Source organism: Setaria italica, chromosome IX (genome assembly GCF_000263155.2).
Source record: "Setaria italica strain Yugu1 chromosome IX, Setaria_italica_v2.0, whole genome shotgun sequence".
In the NCBI taxonomy this organism is placed as follows: Eukaryota; Viridiplantae; Streptophyta; class Magnoliopsida; order Poales; family Poaceae; genus Setaria; species Setaria italica.
Window position 1 is genome coordinate 267,795 of NC_028458.1, and position 24,335 is coordinate 292,129.

The 24,335-nt window shown below is 45.9% G+C and overlaps 4 protein-coding genes across 4 annotated transcripts; 2 read left to right on the forward strand and 2 right to left on the reverse strand.

The window, feature by feature from the left end:
- The first annotated feature begins 1,526 nt into the window (after positions 1 to 1,526).
- LOC101760262 (gibberellin 20 oxidase 1-D) lies at positions 1,527 to 3,061 on the forward strand. Its single transcript, XM_004980923.4, has one exon. The coding sequence runs from the start codon at positions 1,734 to 1,736 to the stop codon at positions 2,853 to 2,855; it is 1,122 nt and encodes a 373-aa protein (XP_004980980.1). The 5' UTR covers positions 1,527 to 1,733; the 3' UTR covers positions 2,856 to 3,061.
- A 10,416-nt stretch (positions 3,062 to 13,477) lies between these two features.
- LOC101760665 (ribosome-binding factor PSRP1, chloroplastic) lies at positions 13,478 to 14,867 on the reverse strand. The gene is made up of 2 exons (XM_004980924.3): positions 14,454 to 14,867; positions 13,478 to 14,295 (listed from the first exon to the last, which is right to left on the reverse strand). The coding sequence occupies exons 1-2, from the start codon at positions 14,688 to 14,690 to the stop codon at positions 13,630 to 13,632; spliced, it is 903 nt and encodes a 300-aa protein (XP_004980981.1). The 5' UTR covers positions 14,691 to 14,867; the 3' UTR covers positions 13,478 to 13,629.
- Positions 14,868 to 15,064: 197 nt separating this feature from the next.
- LOC101761067 (sucrose nonfermenting 4-like protein) lies at positions 15,065 to 21,186 on the reverse strand. Its single transcript, XM_004980925.4, has 13 exons — positions 20,551 to 21,186; positions 19,969 to 20,056; positions 19,288 to 19,473; positions 18,752 to 18,886; positions 18,601 to 18,660; positions 17,735 to 17,824; positions 16,922 to 17,047; positions 16,518 to 16,662; positions 16,256 to 16,429; positions 15,996 to 16,059; positions 15,837 to 15,906; positions 15,576 to 15,693; positions 15,065 to 15,505 (listed from the first exon to the last, which is right to left on the reverse strand). Exons 1-13 carry the CDS (start codon positions 20,682 to 20,684, stop codon positions 15,411 to 15,413), a joined length of 1,485 nt encoding a protein of 494 aa, XP_004980982.1. The 5' UTR covers positions 20,685 to 21,186; the 3' UTR covers positions 15,065 to 15,410.
- Positions 21,187 to 21,872: 686 nt separating this feature from the next.
- On the forward strand, positions 21,873 to 24,283 carry LOC101761461 (acyl carrier protein 3, chloroplastic). Its single transcript, XM_004980926.3, has 4 exons — positions 21,873 to 22,228; positions 22,348 to 22,458; positions 23,495 to 23,617; positions 23,881 to 24,283. Exons 1-4 carry the CDS (start codon positions 22,154 to 22,156, stop codon positions 24,007 to 24,009), a joined length of 438 nt encoding a protein of 145 aa, XP_004980983.1. The 5' UTR covers positions 21,873 to 22,153; the 3' UTR covers positions 24,010 to 24,283.
- The last annotated feature ends 52 nt before the right edge of the window (positions 24,284 to 24,335 follow it).

Here is a 24,335-nt window from a genome sequence, read left to right on the forward strand (position 1 = left end):
AGGCAGCGATGAAAAGCAAGGAGGAGGCATCTCTAAAAATGAAGCCGATCGAGCGAGTTGGCTGCTGGCTGGAAAAAAGAGGCGCAGTTTGTTGCCCGTTGGTTCAAAAAGAAAAAAGAGGCATGCACGAGATATCGATGATGATCGGGGCTTGCATTGCTTGCTCGATGGCGACACTCATATAGAGAGAGGCAGCTAGCTAGCGCAACATTAGACGTAAGTAATGCATGCCTAAACAATGGGCGTGCATGGTTCGCGTGTAACAACTACCACCGTACCGTATATATTCTGGTCGGTAGAGCTAGCATGCAATCTTTGGATGATCATCATCATCATATATGTCCCGGCCCTAATAACCTGCTACCACTGAAACCAGCCAGAGTATCAACATACATACATCTTGGATATATGAGCTAGGATCTTTTCTTCCAAAATAATACATGCATGAATGTCTTTTCGCCAACACATACAGAACCGGATCGGATGATGGCCAACAAGCCTGTCGTCTCTTGTCGTTTTTGTTGTTCCAGTACACCCTCTCACATGCCGATGAACCTCCAAATCCTAACCCAAACTCTCTTTCCCATTCGATTTTTTAGTACAAATTTGGATGACTGATGGATAAGCTAGATCTCAGTCGACTCAAGTGGAGTAAAACTCTATATATACTTACACAATGATAACCGAGAGTAAAGTTAGAGTCGGATAATGTTGGTATACATCTTAGGTGACCGAATGAACATGACTGATGTGCTATATATTTGTGTAGGGACACAAAAGATTAGTTAGTTACATGCCACCATCTAATTAAACTCTTATCTCATCGATTAATGTTAGTAACCTCTTGATGATTGTGGGGTACAGCTACATGTCCACCTGTTTTAGTTAGTTAGGTAAGCCTAGAGCACCACAATTTTGCTCAATCCAAATTAAAGCTGTCGGACTTGTTGCTTTCCTACGTGCCCACGTCGCCTCAATGCAAGTAACCTGGGTCGTAGATCCCCTGGCGAGCGCATGTCGACAGTTATTTTTACTTACCACAAGTATCAACTAAGTATCTCGCCTTAAGGAATGAAAGGGCTCAGGTCAATTTCAATGCACAGTTTCATTGTACAGTTACTAAAATTAGGAAGAAACTATATCTGTTGAGAGTCATGAGGATGAAACTTCTCCTTCTCTCCTCATAAATACTTTGCAAGCAAGATTGGTGATGTGACGTGTAAATTAATGCTCGTGGACTCAGCACTCAGATTGGCCTTAGTATACACGACTCCATCCTACAGTTGAATATAATCTCACGAATCCAACTGTCTGAAAACGTTGCTCTAAAAAAACTGTCTGAGAACGTAAAGAGAGGAGGGGCACACACTGCAGTTACCCTTTCCTACGAATCCATACAAGACTCTGTGTTGGTGAAGGGCGCAAGCAGCATGGCGCCCTTTCGCAGGTAGTCTCTCTCTGAGAAAAAGGGCCCCCCGGCGGCGGCGTCCTCTACTCCTCTCCAGCAGTCATACTGTGTGAGGGCAGGGAGCCAGGGAGAGGGAGTAGGGTCCCCCCCTGTCCTCCTCCTCCTACTCCCGGTGTTGTCTTGTATAAAAGGGCAGGCAGGCAGAGAGGGAGGTGGGGTGAGAGATTAAAAATTGTTCTGAGAGCAGAGCAGAGGCGAGCGGAGCAGAGTCCCTCTTCTCATCTCTCCCACAACACCATACTCTGCTTCTGCCTTTGCAGCCACCATGGTGCAGGCTGCGCTTGATGACACCAAGCAGCAGCAGCAGCAGCCTCCTCTTGTGTTCGACGCCGCCCGGCTGAGCGGCCAGGCCGACATCCCCGAGCAGTTTTTGTGGCCGGCGGACGAGAGCCCCACCCCGGACGCCGTCGAGGAGCTGCCCGTGCCTCTCATCGACCTCTCCGGCGGCGCCGCCAACGCCGAGGTGGTGCGCCAGGTGGGCGACGCCTGCGGGCTCCACGGCTTCTTCCAGGTGGTGAACCACGGCATCGACCCGGCGCTGCTCGCCGAGGCCCACCGCTGCATGGACACCTTCTTCACGCTGCCCCTCGCCGACAAGCAGCGCGCGCAGCGCCGCCCGGGCGAGAGCTGCGGCTACGCCAGCAGCTTCACGGGGCGGTTCGCCTCCAAGCTGCCATGGAAGGAGACGCTGTCGTTCCGCTACTCTCCTTCCGACGACGTCGCCGGCGAGCAGCTCGTCAGCAGCTACTTCGTGGAGAAGCTGGGCGAGGCGTATCGCCACCACGGCGAGGTGTACGGTCGCTACTGCTCGGAGATGAGCCGGCTGTCGCTGGAGATCATGGAGGTGCTGGGGGAGAGCCTGGGCGTGGGGCCCTCCCACTTCCGGCGATTCTTCGAGGGTAACGACTCCATCATGCGCCTCAACTACTATCCGCCATGCCAGCGGCCCTACGACACGCTCGGCACCGGGCCGCATTGCGACCCCACCTCCCTCACCATCCTCCACCAGGACGACGTCGGCGGCCTCCAGGTCTTCGCCGGCGGGCGGTGGCGCTCCATCCGCCCCCACGCCGGAGCCTTCGTCGTCAACATCGGCGACACCTTCATGGCGCTCTCCAACGGCCGGTACCGGAGCTGCCTCCACCGCGCCGTCGTCAACAGCCGCGTGCCGCGCCGCTCGCTCGCCTTCTTCCTCTGCCCGGAGATGGACAAGGTGGTGCGGCCGCCGGGGGAGCTCGTCGACGACCGCAACCCGAGGGCGTACCCGGACTTCACGTGGCGGGCGCTGCTGGACTTCACCATGAGGCACTACAGGGCGGACATGAGGACGCTCGAGGCATTCTCAAACTGGCTCCTCATCCATGGCAACAACAGCCACCAACTCTGAACTGAACGCTTTGTTTGCCGGCCTCTGCTGGATCTGCTCCGATCCGCTCCCGTACGTAGTTGAAGGAATTATATTATATTGAAGGTGTAGGTGATGGCTGCTTTATACTGAAATGAAATCGAGTTATATGATTGTTAGTTGTTAAGCAACAAGCACGCATACTAATAAGCTATAGCTAGTAAAAAGCTCCCTGGCTTTATTGTTTTGATGATTGCCTTTTTATCCTTTGCTTTTAATTTCTTGGGAACCAACGGCTCATAACTAGTATATACTCAGCTCGTATCGTAGTATAGTATAGAGCTAGCTAGCTATCTAGTCCGTGTTTCTATTTTGGCGTTTGCTCTGTTTTTGTTTTCGACTTCTCCGTTGGAACCGATGGATGGAATTGGACTGAGTCGCTAAGCTAGTACTCCAGGCACCGCACCAGCATGACATGTACCCTCTCCCTCTAGCTAGCTACACAATTGTTTACCAAAGTGAGATTACTAATACCATACCTGCGTACATCACTCACTAGCTAGTACGTATACGAGTGACGATGGCAACGATGGCGACTGATGAGCATCAGGCACGCGGCCGAGTAAGCTAACAAGGGAACAAAGAGAGAGACGAGACGCCGCCAGAGGGGCAGGGGCAGGGACGGGAACAAATTGAAGATTTGGGGATCTAAATATGCAACAACAAGCAAGGATGCATAATATTGCACTGCATGTATCGACGACGACGACCAGTAGCAGTAGAATAAAAGCGACGGAAAGGGACGGGGGAAAGCGACGAAACCAAAACGAATAGAGGCACCAGCATTGCATATCACTTTCATCATCATATCATATCATGTATATGTATATGTGCATCATCTTGATCACCTAGCTATATATTCATCCCAAATATTATTATTATTATTATTATCCGATCCGATCCCATCGATCCTATCCGATATCGAGGCAATGCATGATGCAAATACTAGCTAGAGTCGATCGGCACACGAAGCAAGCTAAGCTAAGCGACATAGAAACATGGAACCAAAGAAATTAAGGCCAAGGTGGCAATTCGTGCAGTGCTGTGTGCTTGTGCATGCATGCGCGCGCCCACAGGCCACAAGAGGATGACATGAGATGCTCCGCCCACATACCTACAAATCCTTTCTTTCTTTCTAATTTCTTTTTTTCCTCAGTATCCATCGGATTTTATATTTTTTCCCATCCATCCATCGAGAGGCATGCATATACAGACAAAGCATCTCCATACAACATGGATGGATTTTGTTAGATGAATGCCCCCAGCATTAATTATATTAGCAATTGCATGTACTAGTAGGTACAGGACAAAGGGAGGAGGAATTCTCCCCGCTCCCTCCTTTTTCCATGATATATTCTTTGATTTCCAGTATAATATCGTGCCGGCTAATCTAATGCTGCAGAACCACGGATAGCTAAAAAAAATTCTCCTTCGACACGCTTCGAGTTGACGGCAGTTAACACTCTGCAAGCGCATAAATCAGTTATAGCTTTTTACTTAGAGTATTTCCTCAAAGTTTATTAATCCATGGAACAAGTGAATTGCTGACTCTCACTTTATACCAATCTTGCTAATGAAACTGAGTGTATGTATTGTGTAAAGAGACAAACTAGACTAATAACAGAGATTGAGACAATATAACAAAGCTTAACACAAGATAGGAGATAGAGATAGATATCAGCGTTCCCTCCCTAGAATTTAGGTTCACAAGAATATGCATCTACTACACAGATGGATGTTGCCCTCACTAGTTATCACAGCGGTTACGTGCTCGCTTAGCCTTTTCCCCACTGCATACTGTCACTACGTAAGGATACTCAATCACTTCGCTCACACACACTATATCGAAACATCCACAGAGTTAAGCTAATCATCACAATTATCAGGAACTCTACTAAGAACATATGTTGTACGGGATAGAGATCTCACATGTGTAAACGAAGCATTGCAATGACATAGGCTATGATGCATTAATGGGCATAAAGAACATGTAGCAGTTACATATCAAGGACCATATCAACCCTAGGGATGAACAAAGGTTTTACCCCATGATCTTACACATGTTGACGAATAAAGGGGGTAAAGAGCACCTGGAAAACACCCTGACTGAAGATGAAGACGAGGGGAGGCACGAGGGAGTCAGTCCGATCGACGACGAAGCTCTTGATCAGATCTAATCCCTATTTCTTCTCTTGTGGCGGTGGGGGCGGCTAGGTCTAAACTCGTCGGAGTCCTCCTCCTTGTTGAAAGTCTTGGGCATTATAGTTGGCAGCGTCAGTTGGGGTGCCTTCGAGGCTAAGTTTCTGAAAAATAACCTTAGGGACATCGGGGGCTTCCTCCTGGTGAAAGTGCGCGACGATCAGGACCACAAACAGGCCAGGCCGATCGGCCTGGACCCCTTTGGGCTGATCGGCCTGCCCTGTTTTGAGCTCCAATGTCCGAGCGCTTCATACAAAAGTTGTAGATCTCATCGAGCTATGCAATTTTCCTTGTAAATTCACACCAATCGGAGTTCGGATGAGGAAGATACGGCCCATGCAAGTTTCAGCTCTTCTTACGGTCCTGTAGTTCAATGTTCATGTTTGGACCTTCCAATATCCAAAGTCCGAGCTCAATTTCAAATTATAGAAAAACCCTTCAATTATGTCGTATTTCCTATGATTTTGCAATATGCTCCAAAATACAACACGTATGCAACAATGGGATTATTTCAAGTGCCAAGTGGCGGGTTAGTATAAGAATATGCAGGAAAACACTAGTTAAATGGCACTAAAAATATGTCAATAACAAGCGTTAACGGTGGGCTACCTAGCGGTCAGGTCTGTATACATGCACATAGCATGTAACTTATTGTCCCTAGCTTTTTGACCGTACAGAATCGCTTGGCACTATTTAATTTGGGTTTCCAACATACTCACTCCGTTCTCTTTTAATAGGCATATTTCCAAATCTGAAAAAATCTCTTTGTTAGTTTTATTTTAGTCCAATTATCCATCATCCACTTAATGGTTGTCTCAGATCTGATGTGTGACTCTTCATTCTTCCAACCAAGATTGGCTACATGGGCATCAAGAAGTCTAAGTCTTAATGAATCACTTGTTTACAAGGATTAGTTAATGGTCTGATTATGCATTGTATATATTTTCTCCAATCCATTGATATCCTCAAATTAAACTGACAACCAAATTTATATATGCATTAGGATACCAAGGAACAACTCAAGTCTGATTTTAGGAGTACACCTTTCCAAATTATAATTCATTTTTAACATTGTCGTCCTAAGTCAAAATTCTTTAGCTTTTCTCTAATCAAACCGATAATGGTTGAGAAAATGTCATCTACAAGCACATGAGAATATAAAATGCAAGTCAACCACATCACTAATAATAGGCAAACCGTTTGTATATAAGCACCGTACCGTACATACCTCTGAACTGGAACCTCAATTGATGAGAACCTTGTGCAGTAGACAGAGCATTCAAACAGTGTATTACGATGTAAGGTTACAAAACTATAGAGACCTAATTACACATATATTCTGTGTTGCATTGGGAATATATGAATCAAACCCCGGCTCAAATGAAGAAAGGTGAAGATTGCATCAATTTGATTGAGTCACCTGTTTTTGTCGGATAATATCTGGGTGCTTTTTCCCTCTCCATGGGAGGGAGACTGACCTTGTTAAATGGATGTCTTAGTAGTATCCCAATTTATTGTATGTCACTTTACTTGCTTCCAAAAACAATTATAAAAACGTTGGATGTGATTAGAAAAAGATTTTCCTGGCAAGGAAGTTGCAATAAAAAGAAATACCATTTGGTGAAGTGGACAAAAATAGCTAGACCAAAAAGGAAAGGGGGTTTAGGTATACAAGACCTGAGGAGAATGAACCTTTGCCTACTGTGTAGGTGGTGGTGGAAACTGGAATCAGGAGAGGGTCTGTGGCCAAAAAATGTTAAAAGAAATATGTGAAACAAAACACTATATCACAATTGAGATGGAAAAGCACCAACTCCCCTTTGTGGAATGGTTTGCTGAAGATGAAAGATTTATATATGAGCGGAAGGACCATGAGAGTAGGAGATGGAGAAGACACTGATTTTTGGAGGGATTCCTGGTGTGGGCCTTTGCCGCTCAAAGATAAATTCCCAGAGCTGTTTGAAATTTGCAATGAGCAACATGGAAAGGCAGCAAATGTAGCAGCAAGAGGGTGGATATTTACTTTCAGAAGATGGCTTGATGAGCACAACCAAATACAATTCAGAAGATTGAGAGATATCCTAACAAGCTGTGCATTGTCAAATGAAAAAGATTCCCCGAAGTGGCTCTGAGAGAAATCTGGTACTTTTTCTGTGAAATCCTTATATAAACAAATCTGGAAGTGCTAAAGTACCTTTGAAAATCAAATTTTTTATGTGGCTAATCCAACACAATGCTATTCTAACCAAAGATAATTTGCTGAAGAGAAAATGGCAAGGAGACAAAAGATGTTGTTTCCATTCTGGAGATGAGAATATAAATAATCTCTTCTTTGATTGTTCTCTAGCCAAATATGTATGGAGTTTAGTTGCCATGGTACTAGGAGCTGACTGTAGGCCATCCTCTCATGATCAATTTTGGGTTTGGGTGACGAGTACTATACCTCGATTCCAACATTTCCATATGGTTGGTTTGTTAGCCATCTGTTGGGCTTTGTGGAATGCAAGAAATAGAGTTTGCTTCAAAGGAAAAATGACTAGATCTCCTACAGAGATTATTTGTTCAGCATCTTCTTTCTTGACTTATTGGGCAGGTTTGCAAAAAAATAGAAGACAAGGAGAATCTGGAAGCAGGAGCTGAAGCTTTAAAGGAAGCGGCGCTTCACTTTCATCCTACGGAGGCCACAGCTGAAGATACGGGGATGGTGTTGATCCAGTGGCTACTAAGACGGACATTATCTGTTGGAAAATCGCCATGAATTTATCAATTGCAAGCAATTGTAGTAGTGTTGGCTTTTTAATATTTTCTGTCTTTTGGATTTTGGTATCAATTAGTCTTTGGTGATCGTTGGGGTAGCTTTTGTGGCACAGGTGATGGGCCCTGCGTGCCAAGTTTGCCTGGAGCCTCTTTGTGGTTTGGTGTAGTTCTGAACTGTGTGGTCTACTGAACAAACTCTATAATTTCGTTGCTTCATGGAGTAATGAAATTCGGGCGTGGCCCTTAGTGGGAAAAAAAAAGTATCTGGGTGCTTTATTTAGTTGATTTTACCAGAGAAATTAACAGTAACAAGCTATAAATATTAATAAAAAGTAGTATATATGTGTAGTTTCCTGCATATACATGCCCTTGTTTCGGTACATAATTAAAATGGATACTAGCTACTTAAAGTTGGTTTATTTGAACAGGTCAATATATAGATGTTGAGAGCAGTACTGCAGGCAGCTTTGATTCAGTGATGCAGGCAGGGCCAGAATTAAAGCATGGAAGCTGGTAGGAGGAGGAAGCAGCTAAAGGGAACCCTATGCTCTGCTCTGCTATGGTATGCGGGAGGTGATGACGAGTTGTGTGTATATATTCCTACTCGATGGTGGGACACACGCACGCACGCATGTACACCGGGCGATCGACACATGGACATGCGCGCGCGCATGCACGGGTCCAGACAGATGGTGACCTTGAGCAACTTGCATGCAGCAATGCATGCTTCAATTCGATCCCTATACTATCTAGCCTGGATCATCGATGATCAGTACTCGATCAGGTACACTTGATGCGCATGCCGTTGTTGCATTGCCTTCCGATAGACGATCGATAATGCTGCTCGCTTTCATAACACGTACGTTGTCCAAGCTAGCCGGCCACTGAGGTGACAATGCATGTGTCACCGTCAAGTGACCAATTAATATTGCACGCTTATCTTGTTCACCATCAATCTGATTAGCAGCATGCATGCATATGCATGTATTTGTATATACATCGATCGTGTGGAAGAGTACACCAAGTGGCCTGCCCATACGTACGCGTGTTCATCATCGATGGATCGTCCGGCCGACCGGACCCGCTGGGATCCGATGTCGACCTGGCCAGGCGCAAGACGATGCATGGCCAATGGGGCAAGCTGCACTACGTACAGTGCAGGTACACGTAGGCCAGGGAGGCAGTAGACAGACACGGCTTTGCACTGGTCGTGTCGTGTCGTCATCCGACACCCAGCACTGCCGGCTACCATCCATACTTCATGATTATATTCATGGACTGCTGGCGACCATCGACGACAGTCGGTGGCGTCCATGGCGAGGCGAGGGAGTCTAAATTATAGACCGTTTTATGTTTTTATGTATACATTTTTTTATCTAAAAAAAATTAGATATATGCTACATTTAAATATATCCTTGGCGCCTGTCGGCAAGATTTCGGAGGTAGTTTTTTGTGGCTGCTGCGATCGGTGGTGGGCTAGGCGGCAGCCGGTGCAGATGCTATGGTGAGGCTTGCGCACGACGACCGCGCTTCGAGGGCCATGGGAGGCGGCGGCTCGAGGCCTATCTGGAGCTTGCTGCTCGGCGGCGTGCGGCATTGCCGGCTCATGGCCTGGGTGCGGTAGCGGTTGCGGCACCAGGACGGCCTCCTGAGGCAGCCCGCTGCCTGACGGCGCGGGGCCCAGCTGTTGCAGCGGCCAGGCGTGCTAACCGTGGCAACGTCGGGTCCTGGTTGTGGCACACGGGACCCTGCGTGGCAACGGCGCGAAGGCGGCTCCTTGTGTTTGTATAGTGCGCAGGATGGGGACACTCGTTTGCGTGCGCAACATTGTTTTTTGCGAACGCTCCCTTGAGGGTGAGTCAGTTGAGGTCCAGATGAAAGCTTAGATAACAAAATTTGTGAACGCTGCATTTTTTGGGAGGCATCCCTTGTGCACCTCTCTCTCCGTCGTACCTTGTATATACCGTTTGTGTGATCTACCATTATGTTTTACTAAAGGATCTCTTTAATATCGACTTAGCAACACTGGTTGCACATTTGGACCCGACATTGAAGGTGCCTTTCCAGCCGCGAAAATTATATATCTCAAAAACTATCTCTATAATTTAAAGCAAATGGAGAAGCAGACAAAGAGGCAGCGGCGCTAGATAGGTCCATAGCAAGGTGGACGATATGATGTCCGAATCACGTGGCGGGTCGCGACGTCCACAGCAGCTAGCATGTTTGTTGCGTCCGGTAGTGCAAGCTAAGAATGCAGGCACGCACGAGGGCATTGCTTGTCGCCTTCGATAACGCCGTCGATCACCATGCGTTGCGTTGCGTCGTCGTGTAGCTAGTCACTACTCCCAGCTGCGTCCGATCCATCGAGAGTTGAGCAGTTTTAATATTTGCTCCCGGCCCGTCTATGCATGCAGGTCGATCGATCGATCAGTTTATTTGTACGTAACGTATACGTATACCCTGGCAGGCAGGCCAGGCCAGGTCAGGTCAGGTCAGGTCAGGGCTCATGCGCACAACCTGTACATCTTTCCGAAGAAATTTTCTCCTCATCTTCCATTATTTAAGTTTATTACGCGTGCAACTGTCTTGTTGGAAAGAAGTTGGACACATCAATATCCCGTGGGTGCTATGAAGGAGTGACGGGATGGGTTTTAATTTCTTTGGATTTCAAACTTTGATTTCATTCTGCTCTCAAACCATAACTCCGTTTTGATTCTGATTGCACCATCGTGTTATTTAGAATTAATGCAATAAAATGAGATCCAACCGACTATATTTTATTATATATTTTTTAAAAATCGACATTTTAGGTGCACTATCTTATTATTTTATACATAAAAAAGTTGGTGAATGTTAAAAACATGTTGAGAAAAAAATGTTGGCGAGTGAAAAAAAGTTAGTGCATGCAAAAATATTGTTGAGCAAAAATGTTGGTAACAATTAAATCAGGCTTTTTTAAAAAAATATGGATGAATTTCAACATGACTTTAACATGGATTTTAAAAACAAGTTGTATACATATATATATGTATATGTATTCGCGAAGACGTACATGTAGGAGCCTCGGGCCTAGGACCAAACAGCCGCTCAATACTCCACATACCGGTAGAGAGTCGAGAGAGCTGGTCCCGTGACGACACTAGTGACGGGACGCCTCGTACAGGATCGGACAAGATCCGCAGCTGATTGCATGCCTTGCTATGATGGTTTATTGGTTTTGGTACCACCACCCCGATGTGATCCATCACTACTACTAATAGCACAGACATACATCCGTCTTGACACGACAGCGATTATATGATGCACATATACTACAGCATGCATTCGATCACATTGTTGGAGGAATCCATGTATACTGGGACTCTCTCCGGCAACAACCAACAAGCCCCCAACAACTCAAGATTTGGGACATGCATGATGTGTGTGCGTCGAGGTCGAGCGAGGTTGGGTCAAAAAAGTGCTCGAGTAGCTAAAGCGAGTGGTGCAAGCAGCGAATAACGTACCTAGTAATTGCTAGGTACGTACGGTACTACATGCATGCAAATGGCAATTGGCAAATGGGAACTCGACACCTAACAAGCTCCTAGCTACTAGCTTGCTTTGCATTGGGCCGGGCGGTGCATGCGTACGTACGTCTCCACTAGTCAGTCAGTCAGTCGTCCTGCTTGGGCTTGTTCTTCAGTGCTAGCTTGGATATATCGATCGATCGGTCGGCCAGCAGATTCCCTACCTCCGGACGCATGCATAATCAATGAATAGCGATGCACACACAGTACAGTGGTTTGATTGATGATGTACGACACGTACAGCAGCCCAACAACTGCACGCACAAAGACATGCATATGCTGTGCTGCTTTTCTTTCCTTTTCCTTTCTTTCTTTTCTTTTTCCTTCCTTTCTTACTGCATGTGCACTAAGCTACTCCCTCCATTTTTAAATTGTATGTTCCTTTAATGTTTCTAGACTCGTAGAGGTGTTTGTATGCATATAGACATATATTATATTTAGATGCATACAAACACCTATGCACTGGAAAAGGCAAAACGACTGACGGAGGGAGTAGTTGAGTACTCGTATCGTATGGTGCAACAAATTTAAGGACGACGAGAGATTAAAGCCACCATGCATGCAGTCGTACCCATGGCTGAATTCGATCGGACCAGTCTATCTATGTAGCTCACGCGATCGACAATCATCGTCACACCGGTACACTGCACGTCCACTCTAGCTTTATATATGATTGTCGTCCTTGCATTCCGCTCTCCCTCTCTCTCTTTCTCTTAAACGTTGTTGTCGTTTTCTTCCATCTGTACGATTATTCGGGGCCATGTCTTCCAGCTTCACTCCACCAACCTGCGTTGTGGTACTTCTTTTTTTCAAATAAAGTTGTGGTAGTTATGTCGTAGCAGCATATATTTTTGTGTGTGTTTACCCCTATGCATGTTAGTTGATGGACCCACGCCTTAGTTAGTCTCTGAAGCACACACCCCAGGTCAGATATGATGCACACGAAGGTGTAAGCGTGCAGTAGCAGCAGCTGGTCAGACGCATGAAAATTATTAGACCGGTGCATGCATTAGATATATAGGATGCATGATAGATATGATGGTCTTGTCAAGCACATATGTCGATTGATTGTCGTCCAACAACGTACACAGATGCATGGCATGATGCCGGAGACTTTTCTTTGCCGTGTGTCTGCGTGTGCAATGAGCGACGACGACGACAGCCGACAGGACAGGCGTCAGCGCTTGGTGCCAATAAGATCGGTTATCTTGTTTGTATTAATTCGATGGATGATACATCAGCCTCACGATACATCTATCCTATATCGAGAACAAATTAAAGGGGTCTTTTTCTCGGATTAGAGAAGCCAAAACGAATAGTAATTTTAGGATATGATGGTGGAATCTTGGCACGTGAAATCCCAGCACGTACGTCCCTCCTAATATCCATTCATTATATTCTTGTTGGTCGACGATGCTCTATCTTCATACACAGAGATGCTGCCTGCTGGGCCAGTATAGTATAACAATAAAGCTAGCTCGATCGGAAGACCAATGAACGAGGCAGAAGCATCTGGAGAGGAGCTAGCGATATATGCATTGCATGCATCGGCGGATCGCACGTACGGTGTCACGTCGCCGGCCGATTCGTTCCATGGATTCATCCATCTCATGATCGGATATGTATGATGGCCGTAGACGACGGCCGGCCGGCAAAGTAAAGTTGACACCACCATCATCATCATCATCATGGCCGGCCACTGGCCACTGCTGTCGTCGTCGTCGTCGTTGCTCACCGATCGATCACTCCGGTCTCCGGCCGCCGCGATCTCTCTGGTCATCAACGACACTGCAATACTACCACCTGATACGGTACTGAATCAAATAGCTAGGCTGATTCAACGTTTCATGGGGAGGTGGCCGGAAATTCTTTCAAGGAGTTTACGTGAGCTTTGGGCCGTTTTGTTACAAGAAATGCGCGTGCCTTTGCTAGTTATTAGGTGGACCATGTGGCCGCGGTCATGAAGGGCCATGGCCCATGGGCTTCTTCGATCTCCTGTCAGATTGGACAGCAAAAGTTTTTCTTTTATTTATCGTGATCAAAATTGGCAGATGTGGTCAGATATGCGTGAACAAGTGAAGATCGAGTGAAGATATGCGCGTGTCAATTGCGTACTGCATCATTCAAGGAGATCGACAACAGAGATGACGGTGTCGAGGAGTTGTTGGTTCTTCTAACCCGGGCCGGGCCCCTCAGCTTACATGCAAATGCAAATGTGCAATGCAGGTGGCTAGCTAGTTGTTGTCGCCTGCGCGGCGCACGGCGGCGTAGGACGGCTCTGCAATGACGGTCTCCTTCTCGACGTGCCCGTCCTCCTTGGGTATGATGAGGCCGTATCCGCCCTCCTTCCTCTTGTAGAGGATGTTGACCTCGCCGGTGTCCTCGTTCCTGAAGGCGTAGAAGTCGTGGTCCACGTTCTGGAGCTGCTCCAGCGCCTCGTCCACGCCCAGCGGCGGCATCTCGAACACCTTGGTGCGCACGACCTTGGTGAGCACCGTGTCCTCGTCCTCGGCGCCGACGGCGGCCGTCAGGTCCTGCTCGGCGGCGGCTTGTTCTTGGTCGTCCTGCTCGGTATCCTCGAGGAGGAGCCCCCCGGCATCGACCCAGTCCTTGACGTGGCTCACCTCCGTCTCCTTCTCCTTGATCTTGCGGAGCTTGCGCTTGACGATGGAGGCGGCGAGGTCGATGCTGGCGTAGGTGGAGTCGGCGTCCTCCTCGGCGCGGAGGACGCCGTGGCGCTTGGTGAAGAGGGTGATCTCGCAGCGGGAGGTCTTGGGGCCCCTCCCCAGGTCGCCGCCGCGGGCGGAGAGGCGGACGTCCACCTCGCGGACAAGGTGGCAGTGCTTCGACACGGCACGCCCAACCTTGTCCTCGATGTGCTCCTTCACATTCTCACCCAGCTGCATAAACATTAATTGCATTTAATAATACTTTTTTTATTTATTCTATTCTCACATATATGTTAATTGAATATGCAAATTAATACACATAAATACTGGATAAGATGATGCAAGCAGCCGGGCAGATTAATCTCAAGGAAATAGACAAGATGGCAGACCTTGACGTTCCTGCCCTGCATGATGAGCCGCACCGAGGAGAGCGGCCCGTCCCACGCCATCCGCACTGCGCAGGCGCGGCGGCCCACCTGCGCCACCGGCGGCCGTGGCTGGGCGGCCAGCGCGCGGCCCAGGAAGCCCGAGCGGCGGGGAGCGAGGAGGGAGACGCGGTGGTAGTTGTGGCGGCTGATGGCTGCAGCCGGCGGAGCGGGGGCCATCGCAGCTGCCGCGGCCGCCATGCCTGCTTCTTGCTTTTCTTCTCTCTTTCTCTTGTAGTGAGGTTGATTGGAGTTTGAGCAGCAGCTCAAGAATCTGGATGAACACAGCACAACACAACACTAGAGGGAGCTCCTTGTGCAGAGAGACAGAGAGAGATGGGGATTGGTCCTATCCTATCCTACCCACTCCGCTCTAGATTTTTCTAGCTACGGGACAAGAAAACAAAACAGGCCCACGCGCCCGCCGCGTAATCCGCCACGGCCACGGCATTCCGACAGCAACAGCGCCCGATCACCCCTAGATCTCATTCGTTTCCACGTCTCACCACAACGCTACGCTACCTTCTACATGCCAAGAAACAAGATCCACGAGCAGCACCAACTGCACAATCGAATAATGCAACCACCTAGTATGATAGCACGGTCGGTCTCTCAGCGGCCGAGCAACCATCAAGAGTAAACAATCCAATAAATAAAAATCACCACATTTTGTGTAACAGGGGGCACAAAATTAAAAAAAAAACAAGGAACTTTACAGACAGACCCTGAACTGAATAATGCCCATTATCTGCGAAGACAAGCAGCCACCTTTAATCCTGGCCTTACTTATCCAAAGGCCACGGACAGACAGACAGAGAGACCCGTTCGTCCATGGCATACGGCAGCTTGCTTCACATCTGCTGTTTGCTACAGTTAAAACTCCGGCACTTGTCACAACAAACCATCTATGCCATGCTCTTCTCACAAGCTCAGCAAGAACTTGAAAATATCACTCAGCGATATTATGCCTTCCACACGCTTGCTCCCAGCTTCCACAATGAACACCCGCCGCACCCCTATATATACAACCAAGGTCAACATAAACATCATTCTTCTCAAGGCAGCAGCAACCTTACACGGACTCACCAGGATTAGACAGTCGCTCCATCACTTTCAGCAAAGGATCAGACCGGAGGCACATCTGGCACCTCTGCCCGTTGAAATAACCAAAAGGTGTATTGGCATCTTGTCCAAGTTGCAAAGCCTGAAGTTCCAAACAAACATGTTCAGGCCCAAACCATAGCACGAGACAGCCCTGCTTTTGAATTACATAGCATAACCGCTTGGTTCTGAGAGTGCATGCCAATGGCACGCTCAATCTGACTATCATGCACAGGACTCACATACCTGCTGAATGGCCATCTCCTCCAGGCGAACATGTGTGTAGACCTTGTCTTTTGCTAGAGCTGTGATGTCACTACAAGATGCAATGAACTCGATGATCAATGCATGGACTCATAAAAACAGCCAAAAAAATGGGGGCATCTACTTGTTAAAATGGTGTACCTTCTGGAATAAGTGTCAACCAGCGAATCATTATCATCCACAATTGGTATTGAGCTGACTCCAGCTGCATCCAATAATGAGGACAAGCGCAAAGATTAGTTTCGCAACATAATAGAGCCCATAGTTTCAAATGATATCCAGTTTTCAGTGGAATTGGTGTTGAACTTCAGCAAACAAGAGTTGCCATGGGAAATGCAAGCAGGAGCACCATAATGATCTCTTGTCGTCTACAGCTCCAGGAAAATGAACACAGAACATACCTTGAATCAACATGTTAAGGGCAGAGCTAAGTGATGCAGTACGCCGCAACATAGCCAATGGACGACTGTTTGGATCACCAATTTTTGGAACCCAGGAACCCAGTGGAATCGTGCACACCGGTTGGTTTAGAATAGGCAAATTGCCAGTTGAGTTTTTGAAATATCTACAGATACCTGAAAAGGTACACCATATTAAGGTAACTTGCAACAAGTTGCTTATTGCGTAAATAAGTTCCACATTTCTACAGGGGGGCAAACTTACATTTCAAAATTCCGGAAAGGGATGCAAGATGCAACAGCTGTGGGAATGACCCATCTGACGATGATGAATAAATAATTGGCACTGTAGAAATGCCATTTTGCAATATCTTCAGAGCAATGTCCCTCAAGGACTCATAAGGGGTGGCCTAGACAACAGATCAATAGACTATGAGCAAATTGCCACGTAAAACAACAGTAAGCTTCGCAAAGTGAATAAGCGAGGGGATATAGGTTGGATTGCCAATTTCATGACAATATAAATCATGAGAAATATAATTTCATCCTGATAGCGAAGGTTGGATTGCCATTTTCATGACAATATAATCCTTCAAGAATAAAATTGCCTATTCAAATTGCATAGAGATTACATATTCAATTTTCAATCATAAACAGGCACCAACTTACATGCACTAGAGGCTGATGCGGTCGCCCCTCGTATCTTCCGTAAGTTTGCCGCTTAGCCTCTTTCCATGCAGATATAGTGTGTGTTTCAAGCTGTTCCTCTGTCAAGTTCGAGCCATGAGTTTCTAGCTGCAGCAAAAGCATGATGATTTTATAAACAATTCAATCAAAGCAGCATCCAAAGATAAGACCATATACAACTCTTACCATATATGTTTATGGATACACTTTTTCTTTTACGTACTATATTACTTTGCTGTCAAAAGGTTTGACAATACATACCCAGAATATGACAGTGACACTGGTTAATACACTAGCCATCCATATCGCTGGTGTGGCAGCATGTTCATTCCAATTCTCCCTTCTAACAACGGTTCCAACAATTTTCACTATTTTCTTTCCAGATTTTAGGTCTGCTACCAAGCATTTTGGATGTAAAAAGTTTTGGCTATGTATCAGTGTGATGAAAGCCCAGCCGAATTTATTAAGTTTAGAAGTGCATGACACAGAATAGAAATTGAGTATTCCAGCATCTCATAAATGAAAAACACATATTCAAGTTCCCAGCATCTAAAGAAAAGACACCGATACTTGTATAATTCATTTGAGTTCCTATAAAGTGGGCCACACTTTTGTTCATTGCCCAAGCTAAGTTTAACTGAGAGTGCTAACAAAGTCCTCTGAGCAGAGCTACGAAATCTTCTCTGCTCTATAAATCGACATCTACCTGAGTGCAAGGATGGTAGAAGAAAACCACTGACCAACGTAACAAGAATTTGAAGAAATAAGAGCAAAGAATCAACCAAAATAACGTACCTCTTTCAATATGAGTATGAAATCCAATGGGCTCAGAAGGCCAACAAACTGACTTCTGAACGAATCCCACAGAGGAGCTACAGGAATTCCCTGCAAATTTCACCATGAAATGAACATCTTCCCAACTTAGACAACTATTGATGGTGAATGTGATATATAACAAGATCAACAACGACATCACCACTAACAAGAAGCCATAAAATGGTAATAAACTCTTTGCATTAAAATGAAATATAAAAAAAGGCATTGCAAGTTTGCTGTGCCTTTTGATAAGATACCTACAAGAAAATGCTGGAATGCAAAAATGGTAGAGTGATCCTGTATGTCCTACCATTAGGGTCACAGCACAGTTCTCACCGAGGAAAACACAAAGCAGCATGAAATAAAGAAACCAATAGTTGAGATCGCGCGGTCTGCAATCATGTTCATCGAATTGACTTGTACTAGTGCATAGGATAGCTGTACATCTACAAATTTACTAGTGCAAATTGAGATTTCATTCAATTGCATGGCGAATCAGATTAGATGAATTAATGCTGCCTGTGAAAAGAAGTACTACAACTATATGTCACTAAATGCTACTACGAATCCAACAGTATAAATTTTGTGATAATTCTGAATAATTGTTGATCAAAGCATGAACTTGAGCAGTCAAACTATGCCTTGTAAAAATGAACGGAGGGAGTAAAATGTATGTGTCTAGCCAAAAGACATCTAAGAAGTAAAAACAGAATATAAATGCAGGTTAAGAATTGTAAGTTTATGAATGTTGAATGTAAGGCACAGATAGAAGAAACAATGGAAGTATGGCATGCCACTACCAAAGATAAAGAACTGGAAGTGACAGATCAGGCAACATTTAATACCTGTTCATGCAGGATATGGAAAGATTGTTTCACAGGTAAATTAATGTCCAGAGCAATAACCTGAAATAGAAAATAATATTAATACTAATTTTATAAGGAAAAACTGTATATTAAAAGCAAAACCATAATAAGAGCAGTTGATTTTCCATACCTTGCCCGAATCTGGAAGCAAATCATAGCCTGTATGCAAACTCAGATATTCAATAACACGGCACCTAGAGATTTGTATAGCAGCCTCTGAAACTCTAAGAGGACCTTCTTGATTATTACCATCCGACACCGTAACCTGATTATAAAGACAAGGAAGGTCATCATCTGCATTCTATCCTTTATCAAGAACACACCATTGGCAGATTGCTAATAAGAGATTCAACATATTGGCATTACGCCAAGCACTCATGTGCTCTTCTTGAACAAGTAATGTGATTCTCCAGCAAGACATGGAGACTGTTTATTTCTTGCATAGAAACACAGGAAATAAACAACCATCCTCCCATCCCCACAACAATATCATTTCTCGAGAGAGCAAAACACCGAGATGGCTATGATGTCGAGCATATGCTTTTAAACATGTAAATCAACCAGCCACTACTCACCACAGCTATGATGTGGTCTGTCAACCGAGAGTCAATCAAAGGTTAGCAGCTAAGTATTATGGAATTTCTAAGAAAGATGGGTGACCCTTACCGTACGTTGAAAAGTTTCATTATCCACATCCATGTTCATCCTGGTTCCAGGTGTGCTTGGGCTCAATACTGAGTTTATTTGATTAATTTCCCTTGTCAAGTATAGAGTGTTAACTATGCCATACTCTCCTGATACAGTAGGTTGGCGCTCGTCGTGCCGCCACTCCCCGTCCACAAAGAACTTGTACTGCATATCAAATCAATAATCAAGTTAGGAAGTTTTTACACTAAAGAAAATGACCGGTCACATGTATGTATGCACACTTTATTCAAAGGAAAATATATACTAACTTTAAACATGAGAGCACAATTATAAGTTATAAGTTGGCATGGTATTCAAATGCAGGAAGGAAAGGTTTACTCTAAAAAATGCAATGTCACATGTATGGCATGCACACTTCATTGGAAACTATTAGACTTTAGACATGAGAGCATAGTCTCATACTATAACCAAACCTTGTAATATATCAAGTCCCAACACAAAAGAAAAAGGACATGTGAAATCCACGAGGTGAAAGTACGCGCTAATAAAAAACTGACAGTAAACTTACAAGCACAGATGGTGAAATTTGACAGCAGAACATAAAGCCATAAACCAAACAGAAACATGATACAGAATAATTTAAATAGCATGGTGGGTACAGGACAACTTTTAAATAGCTAGGGAGATAAAGAAGGGCACCTGGTACATTCCCGGAGACAGGCTGCAAGTAGCCTGAAATACGGAGGGGCAGCCTTCAACAGGAGACATTTGCAAATGCTCTGACCACCTACGACAAATGAATGGCTGTTAGGCGTGGAATAACGACAATTCAGGGGCGTTACGAGTTAGTTACTGGTGGGAAGACGGAAAGTCAAACATTCCACCTTTACCGCATGCGAACAAATAACTGCATTGATTGACCAGTGCCCTATCATGCATGACATGGGGTAGATCACAGATATCGACACCCTGATACAGCTCCCACAAAGGGAGCAGAAAGATTCAAATGCACGGAACCTATCCTATTACGACACCATAATGCAAATATACAAAGTGGTGGTGAGATTCACCCATCAAACTAGTTTTGCACAGCAGGAGGCAGGGGTGAGCAGACTGGCGCTACCAGTGAGGTGGTGCAATGGCGATAACATACAGCTACAGCAGGCCAGGCAATGATAGTGAGAGAGGAGATGAGACAGGATAAGAGATACCATAGTTACGACCGCATATATATAAATATAAATAAAACAAAACGAAGAGATAAGTAAATGAATGAGCAACCTGGTAAAGGAGCCTGATACGAAGACCCTCTTGCCACCGTAGGGCCAAACAAAGCGGGCGGGGACGGTGGCTCCGGCGGTGCTGACGCCGACGCCCCCGGCGTCGTGTGCGGAATCAGCGCCGTGCGAGAACATGGCGGGCGGGCGGGCGGGGGAGAGACAGAGCAGCGGGAGGGGAGGAGATCGAATCCGCTATCCGCTAGCTCAGAAGGAGGAAACCCTAAGTCGCGAGCGCGCGCGCAGACACAGAGAGATGGAGAGGAACAAGGCGGAGGAGAGGGGCACCAGCCGGGACGGGATCCTCCGCGTGGTGCGAGAGAGGGCTCCCCGCGCGAGGAGAGATCACCCGCGCCGGCCCGAGCAGCCCCCGCCCCAAGCCATCTCCTCCTACCCAAGCGAGACTTAGACGAATCGGGGCGCGGGGAATCGAGGCGAGATCGAGGCGGGGGGTGGGTCGCGAGGGCGGAATGGGGCGGCGCGAATGGCGAGTGGAAGGCGGCGGCGAGGCGGGCGGCGGGGATCCGGAGATGCGAATGCGGCGTGGCGTGGCGGGGAGAGGGAAGAAGGCGGAGGAGGAGATGGAGAGAGACGGAGACGGAGAGGAAAGGAGGAGGAAAGAAAGGGGCCCGGCCCGGTTCTCTTCCAAGGGTTGAAAACGAGGCCTCTACCCTCTCTCTCCCTCCTCCCCCTTGGGATCTTCTGCGCCGCCACACTCCTCCACTGCTTGCTTTGCTCTGCCTCTCGCCTCTCTCCCGGCAGCCATGCCAATTGCCAAGAGAGACTTTTAAGAACTCTTTCGGTTAAGAGACGTATTTCCCGATCCATCTCAACGCAAATGAGCTAGCAACCACGGTTCGAATCCCCATTTGCACAGATATTAAGCTATCAAATATGGACCCCTACAGTCGTTTTTAAAAATAAAGCAAAACCATTTTTAAAGTAATTCACCTATTTGTATCTATTTTACCGTGTCAATTTAAGTTTTACATAGAGATCGATGAGAATATAGTACACTATAGCATATTTTGAGCCAATTAGTTAAGCAATATTTCACCCAATATTAATATGGCAAGTGTAAATATCTTAACTGAAGATATTATTATGACAACGTAAATCTCATACAAAACTATTATAAATATCAAACCTTAGGTTCATTTGCGATCTTTATTTTTATTATTACGATGAGGACATGTTATAGGTTTGATCGATGGTCTAATAAAAACTAATTTGCAAAGTAAAATTGTTTGATTTGGTCCAAATTCAACTTTTTTTTTAAAGGGCGTGACAAGAAAAGCCCTCCTCGTTTGCGTCCCATGATACGGCAAATGGGGACAGAAGGAAATGGTCGTCCCAAAGACGCATCGGCATAGCACACTCCCCCGCGTCTCCCTCGGTCGTGCTCGCTGCAACATCGGAGTGGATTCCATCGACGGTGGTCGATACTCACGAGGCAACGCCGCCTCCCCCAGCAATAAAGCACCCGCACCTCAGCTCCCACTCATTCCTCTCTCTTGCACTCATCGCTACTGGAGCAGCTGTAGCAGGGTCTTCTCGCTCTTTCCGCTGATCCCCCGGTCGGCCCCGTGTTCGCCCTTCTTGCAGCCATGGCTGCTCCCATCACCGCCGCCGCCGCCGCAAGGTCCTCCGTCCTCGTCTACTCCCCTGCGCTGCGGGTACAGGTCCGCAGTTTTCTTGGATCGTCGTCGTTGCGTTTCCTGTCTCTTTCCCCCCAATTTACTGGTGCAGAGCTTGGATCTTGATTCGGCGAAGCGGGAGCTTTGCTTTCCTGTCACTGTAGGGAATGGATGCAGTGTCATTTCGAGTATCGGCATCTTTCCCCAGGCAAAGAACAAGCTTTCCATCTATTCGAGTGCAGCGGATTCCAAAGCGCTTTCAGGTGTCATGTTCGGTAAGTATCGGTAGCATCTTTGCGTTATTCCGTCCACTGCACTGTGCAATTTCACGTCATCGAGACGGTCTATGCATTGTATGATTCTAGACACCCCACGGCCTTCCAACTTGCTGTGCTTAAAATGTGCCTTGAAGTGAAACGCTGAATGTTCTTCCTACAAGCATGCGTGCTGAACACAGCTCTTTTGCTTGCTGCATTTTTCCAGATCACTGCAACGAACTCAGTGCTGTTCTGTGTATGTGCTTGTTTGTATTATGTTTGCTACTGAGGATGTCAGCTATGCATTAATGTGTCACACTCACACCAAGCATTTTGACATCGCCTCAATAGATTTGCTTATATTATACCCAGATACACTACTGAATAATCCCTTTGTCTACAAGTTACAATTGAACTCAAGCATATCATTACATCATACATTCATACTGTACAATCTCAGTGCTGATGAGTGTCAGTAAATCAAACATTCTGTCATGACGTGATGAATGCCTTCAGTCATTCACACATCAAGAAATTAGGAAGATAAAAGATTTTCTTGTGCCGGTCTCGTGATACCTTCTCTTCGAGTGAACATGAGAGCTTCTCTTGATCTGCACAAATTTAATTTTGGGCTATTTGAAGAATGTAGACAGCTAGTTTTTTTTTTCCCACTCCAACCACCTACAGATTTCCTTTTCAGGGAAGCTACCCGTAAAATTTCATAATGTTATTTCTGCTACTGAGTACCGGCATTCTTTGTTTCCAAACATTGTACTTATATCTTGTACCTACATTTCAAAGACATCGCTCCCGTAGCTTCAGCATGCTGTTCTGATGTTAAAATAAACTACCATATCGTTGTTTGTAGTTTTGCATCTTTAAGCAATTTGCTTGATGCCGCGAACTTATTTTGTGAGAATGTGTATGTTTAGATAGCCACTACAGAAGTGCAGTAGGTAGCAGAGAGTACATTGTGAAATGCCTAACATATTTGTGCCCCACTGGAACTCTTTTGTGAAGGTTCCTGACACTTGTGGTTTTGATTCTTGAATAGGCTAAACAAGAAACCATTGAGAAGGTTTGTGAAATAGTGAAGGGTCAGTTAGCTCTACCCGAAGACAGCACTGTAACAGGAGAGACAAAGTTTGTGGACCTTGGAGCTGATTCACTCGATACTGTAATTCCTTAAACTCCTGTGATTATCTGACATCATATAACCATGTTCCTTACTCGAAATTGAGGGTCACCTATGTTAATTGTTATTTTTGTACGCACTGCTAATCTACACCAATTGTAATATTTTTCTGGGATTTGGGGACAAAGTACCTTTATTGCCATTAGATGGAGCTGCATTGCTCTAATGGAATTATGAATTACTATTCCATAACTTCTTGGTCCGAGTGCCTCCTAATGTTGCATACCGTCCTGAATGTGGCGCAGGTCGAAATTGTGATGGGGCTTGAGGAAGCATTCCAAATCAACGTGGACGAATCGAGCGCTCAAGAGATCCAGACGGTGGGGGATGCTGCCGCTCTCATTGACAAGCTTATTGCAGAGAAGGATGCTTGAAATGACAGAATTACCTGAATGAATTGTTTTGCGAGCTCCTAGATTGCTCTCTGCATGGTGGCGGGCTGGTGGCTATGCTTCTTAGTTAGTGCCTGTTGGGATTAATAAAGGAGGGAAATCGTCTTAGAGACGAGTCCTTTTTGCCCCTTGAATCTTGTGAGAGACAGCATTGCGTCAATGTAGCTGAAGAGGGTATTGCAATCTATTGCGAAGAATTTGAACTTTTTTCACCCATGATTTCCAAGCCAGGGAGATTATGAGTTTGGATTAAATATGTTGCATCTTTCTTGGAATTGTTAAATTTGTTTGTGCACCAATTGTAGATT

Coding starts and splice junctions, on each gene's coding strand:
- LOC101760262 (XM_004980923.4), top strand. CDS start 1,734: ATGGTGCAGGCTGCGCTTGATGACACCAAGCAGCAGCAGCAGCAGCCT.
- LOC101760665 (XM_004980924.3), bottom strand. CDS start 14,690: ATGGCGGCCGCGGCAGCTGCGATGGCCCCCGCTCCGCCGGCTGCAGCC. Junction 14,296..14,453: donor TGCAGGGCAGGAACGTCAAG/GTCTGCCATCTT, acceptor ATGTTTATGCAG/CTGGGTGAGAATGTGAAGGA.
- LOC101761067 (XM_004980925.4), bottom strand. CDS start 20,684: ATGTTCTCGCACGGCGCTGATTCCGCACACGACGCCGGGGGCGTCGGC. Junction 16,430..16,517: donor CCTTTCCGGAATTTTGAAAT/GTAAGTTTGCCC, acceptor GTACCTTTTCAG/GTATCTGTAGATATTTCAAA. Junction 15,907..15,995: donor GTTGACACTTATTCCAGAAG/GTACACCATTTT, acceptor TGCATCTTGTAG/TGACATCACAGCTCTAGCAA.
- LOC101761461 (XM_004980926.3), top strand. CDS start 22,154: ATGGCTGCTCCCATCACCGCCGCCGCCGCCGCAAGGTCCTCCGTCCTC. Junction 22,229..22,347: donor CCCCTGCGCTGCGGGTACAG/GTCCGCAGTTTT, acceptor CTGTCACTGTAG/GGAATGGATGCAGTGTCATT. Junction 23,618..23,880: donor GAGCTGATTCACTCGATACT/GTAATTCCTTAA, acceptor AATGTGGCGCAG/GTCGAAATTGTGATGGGGCT.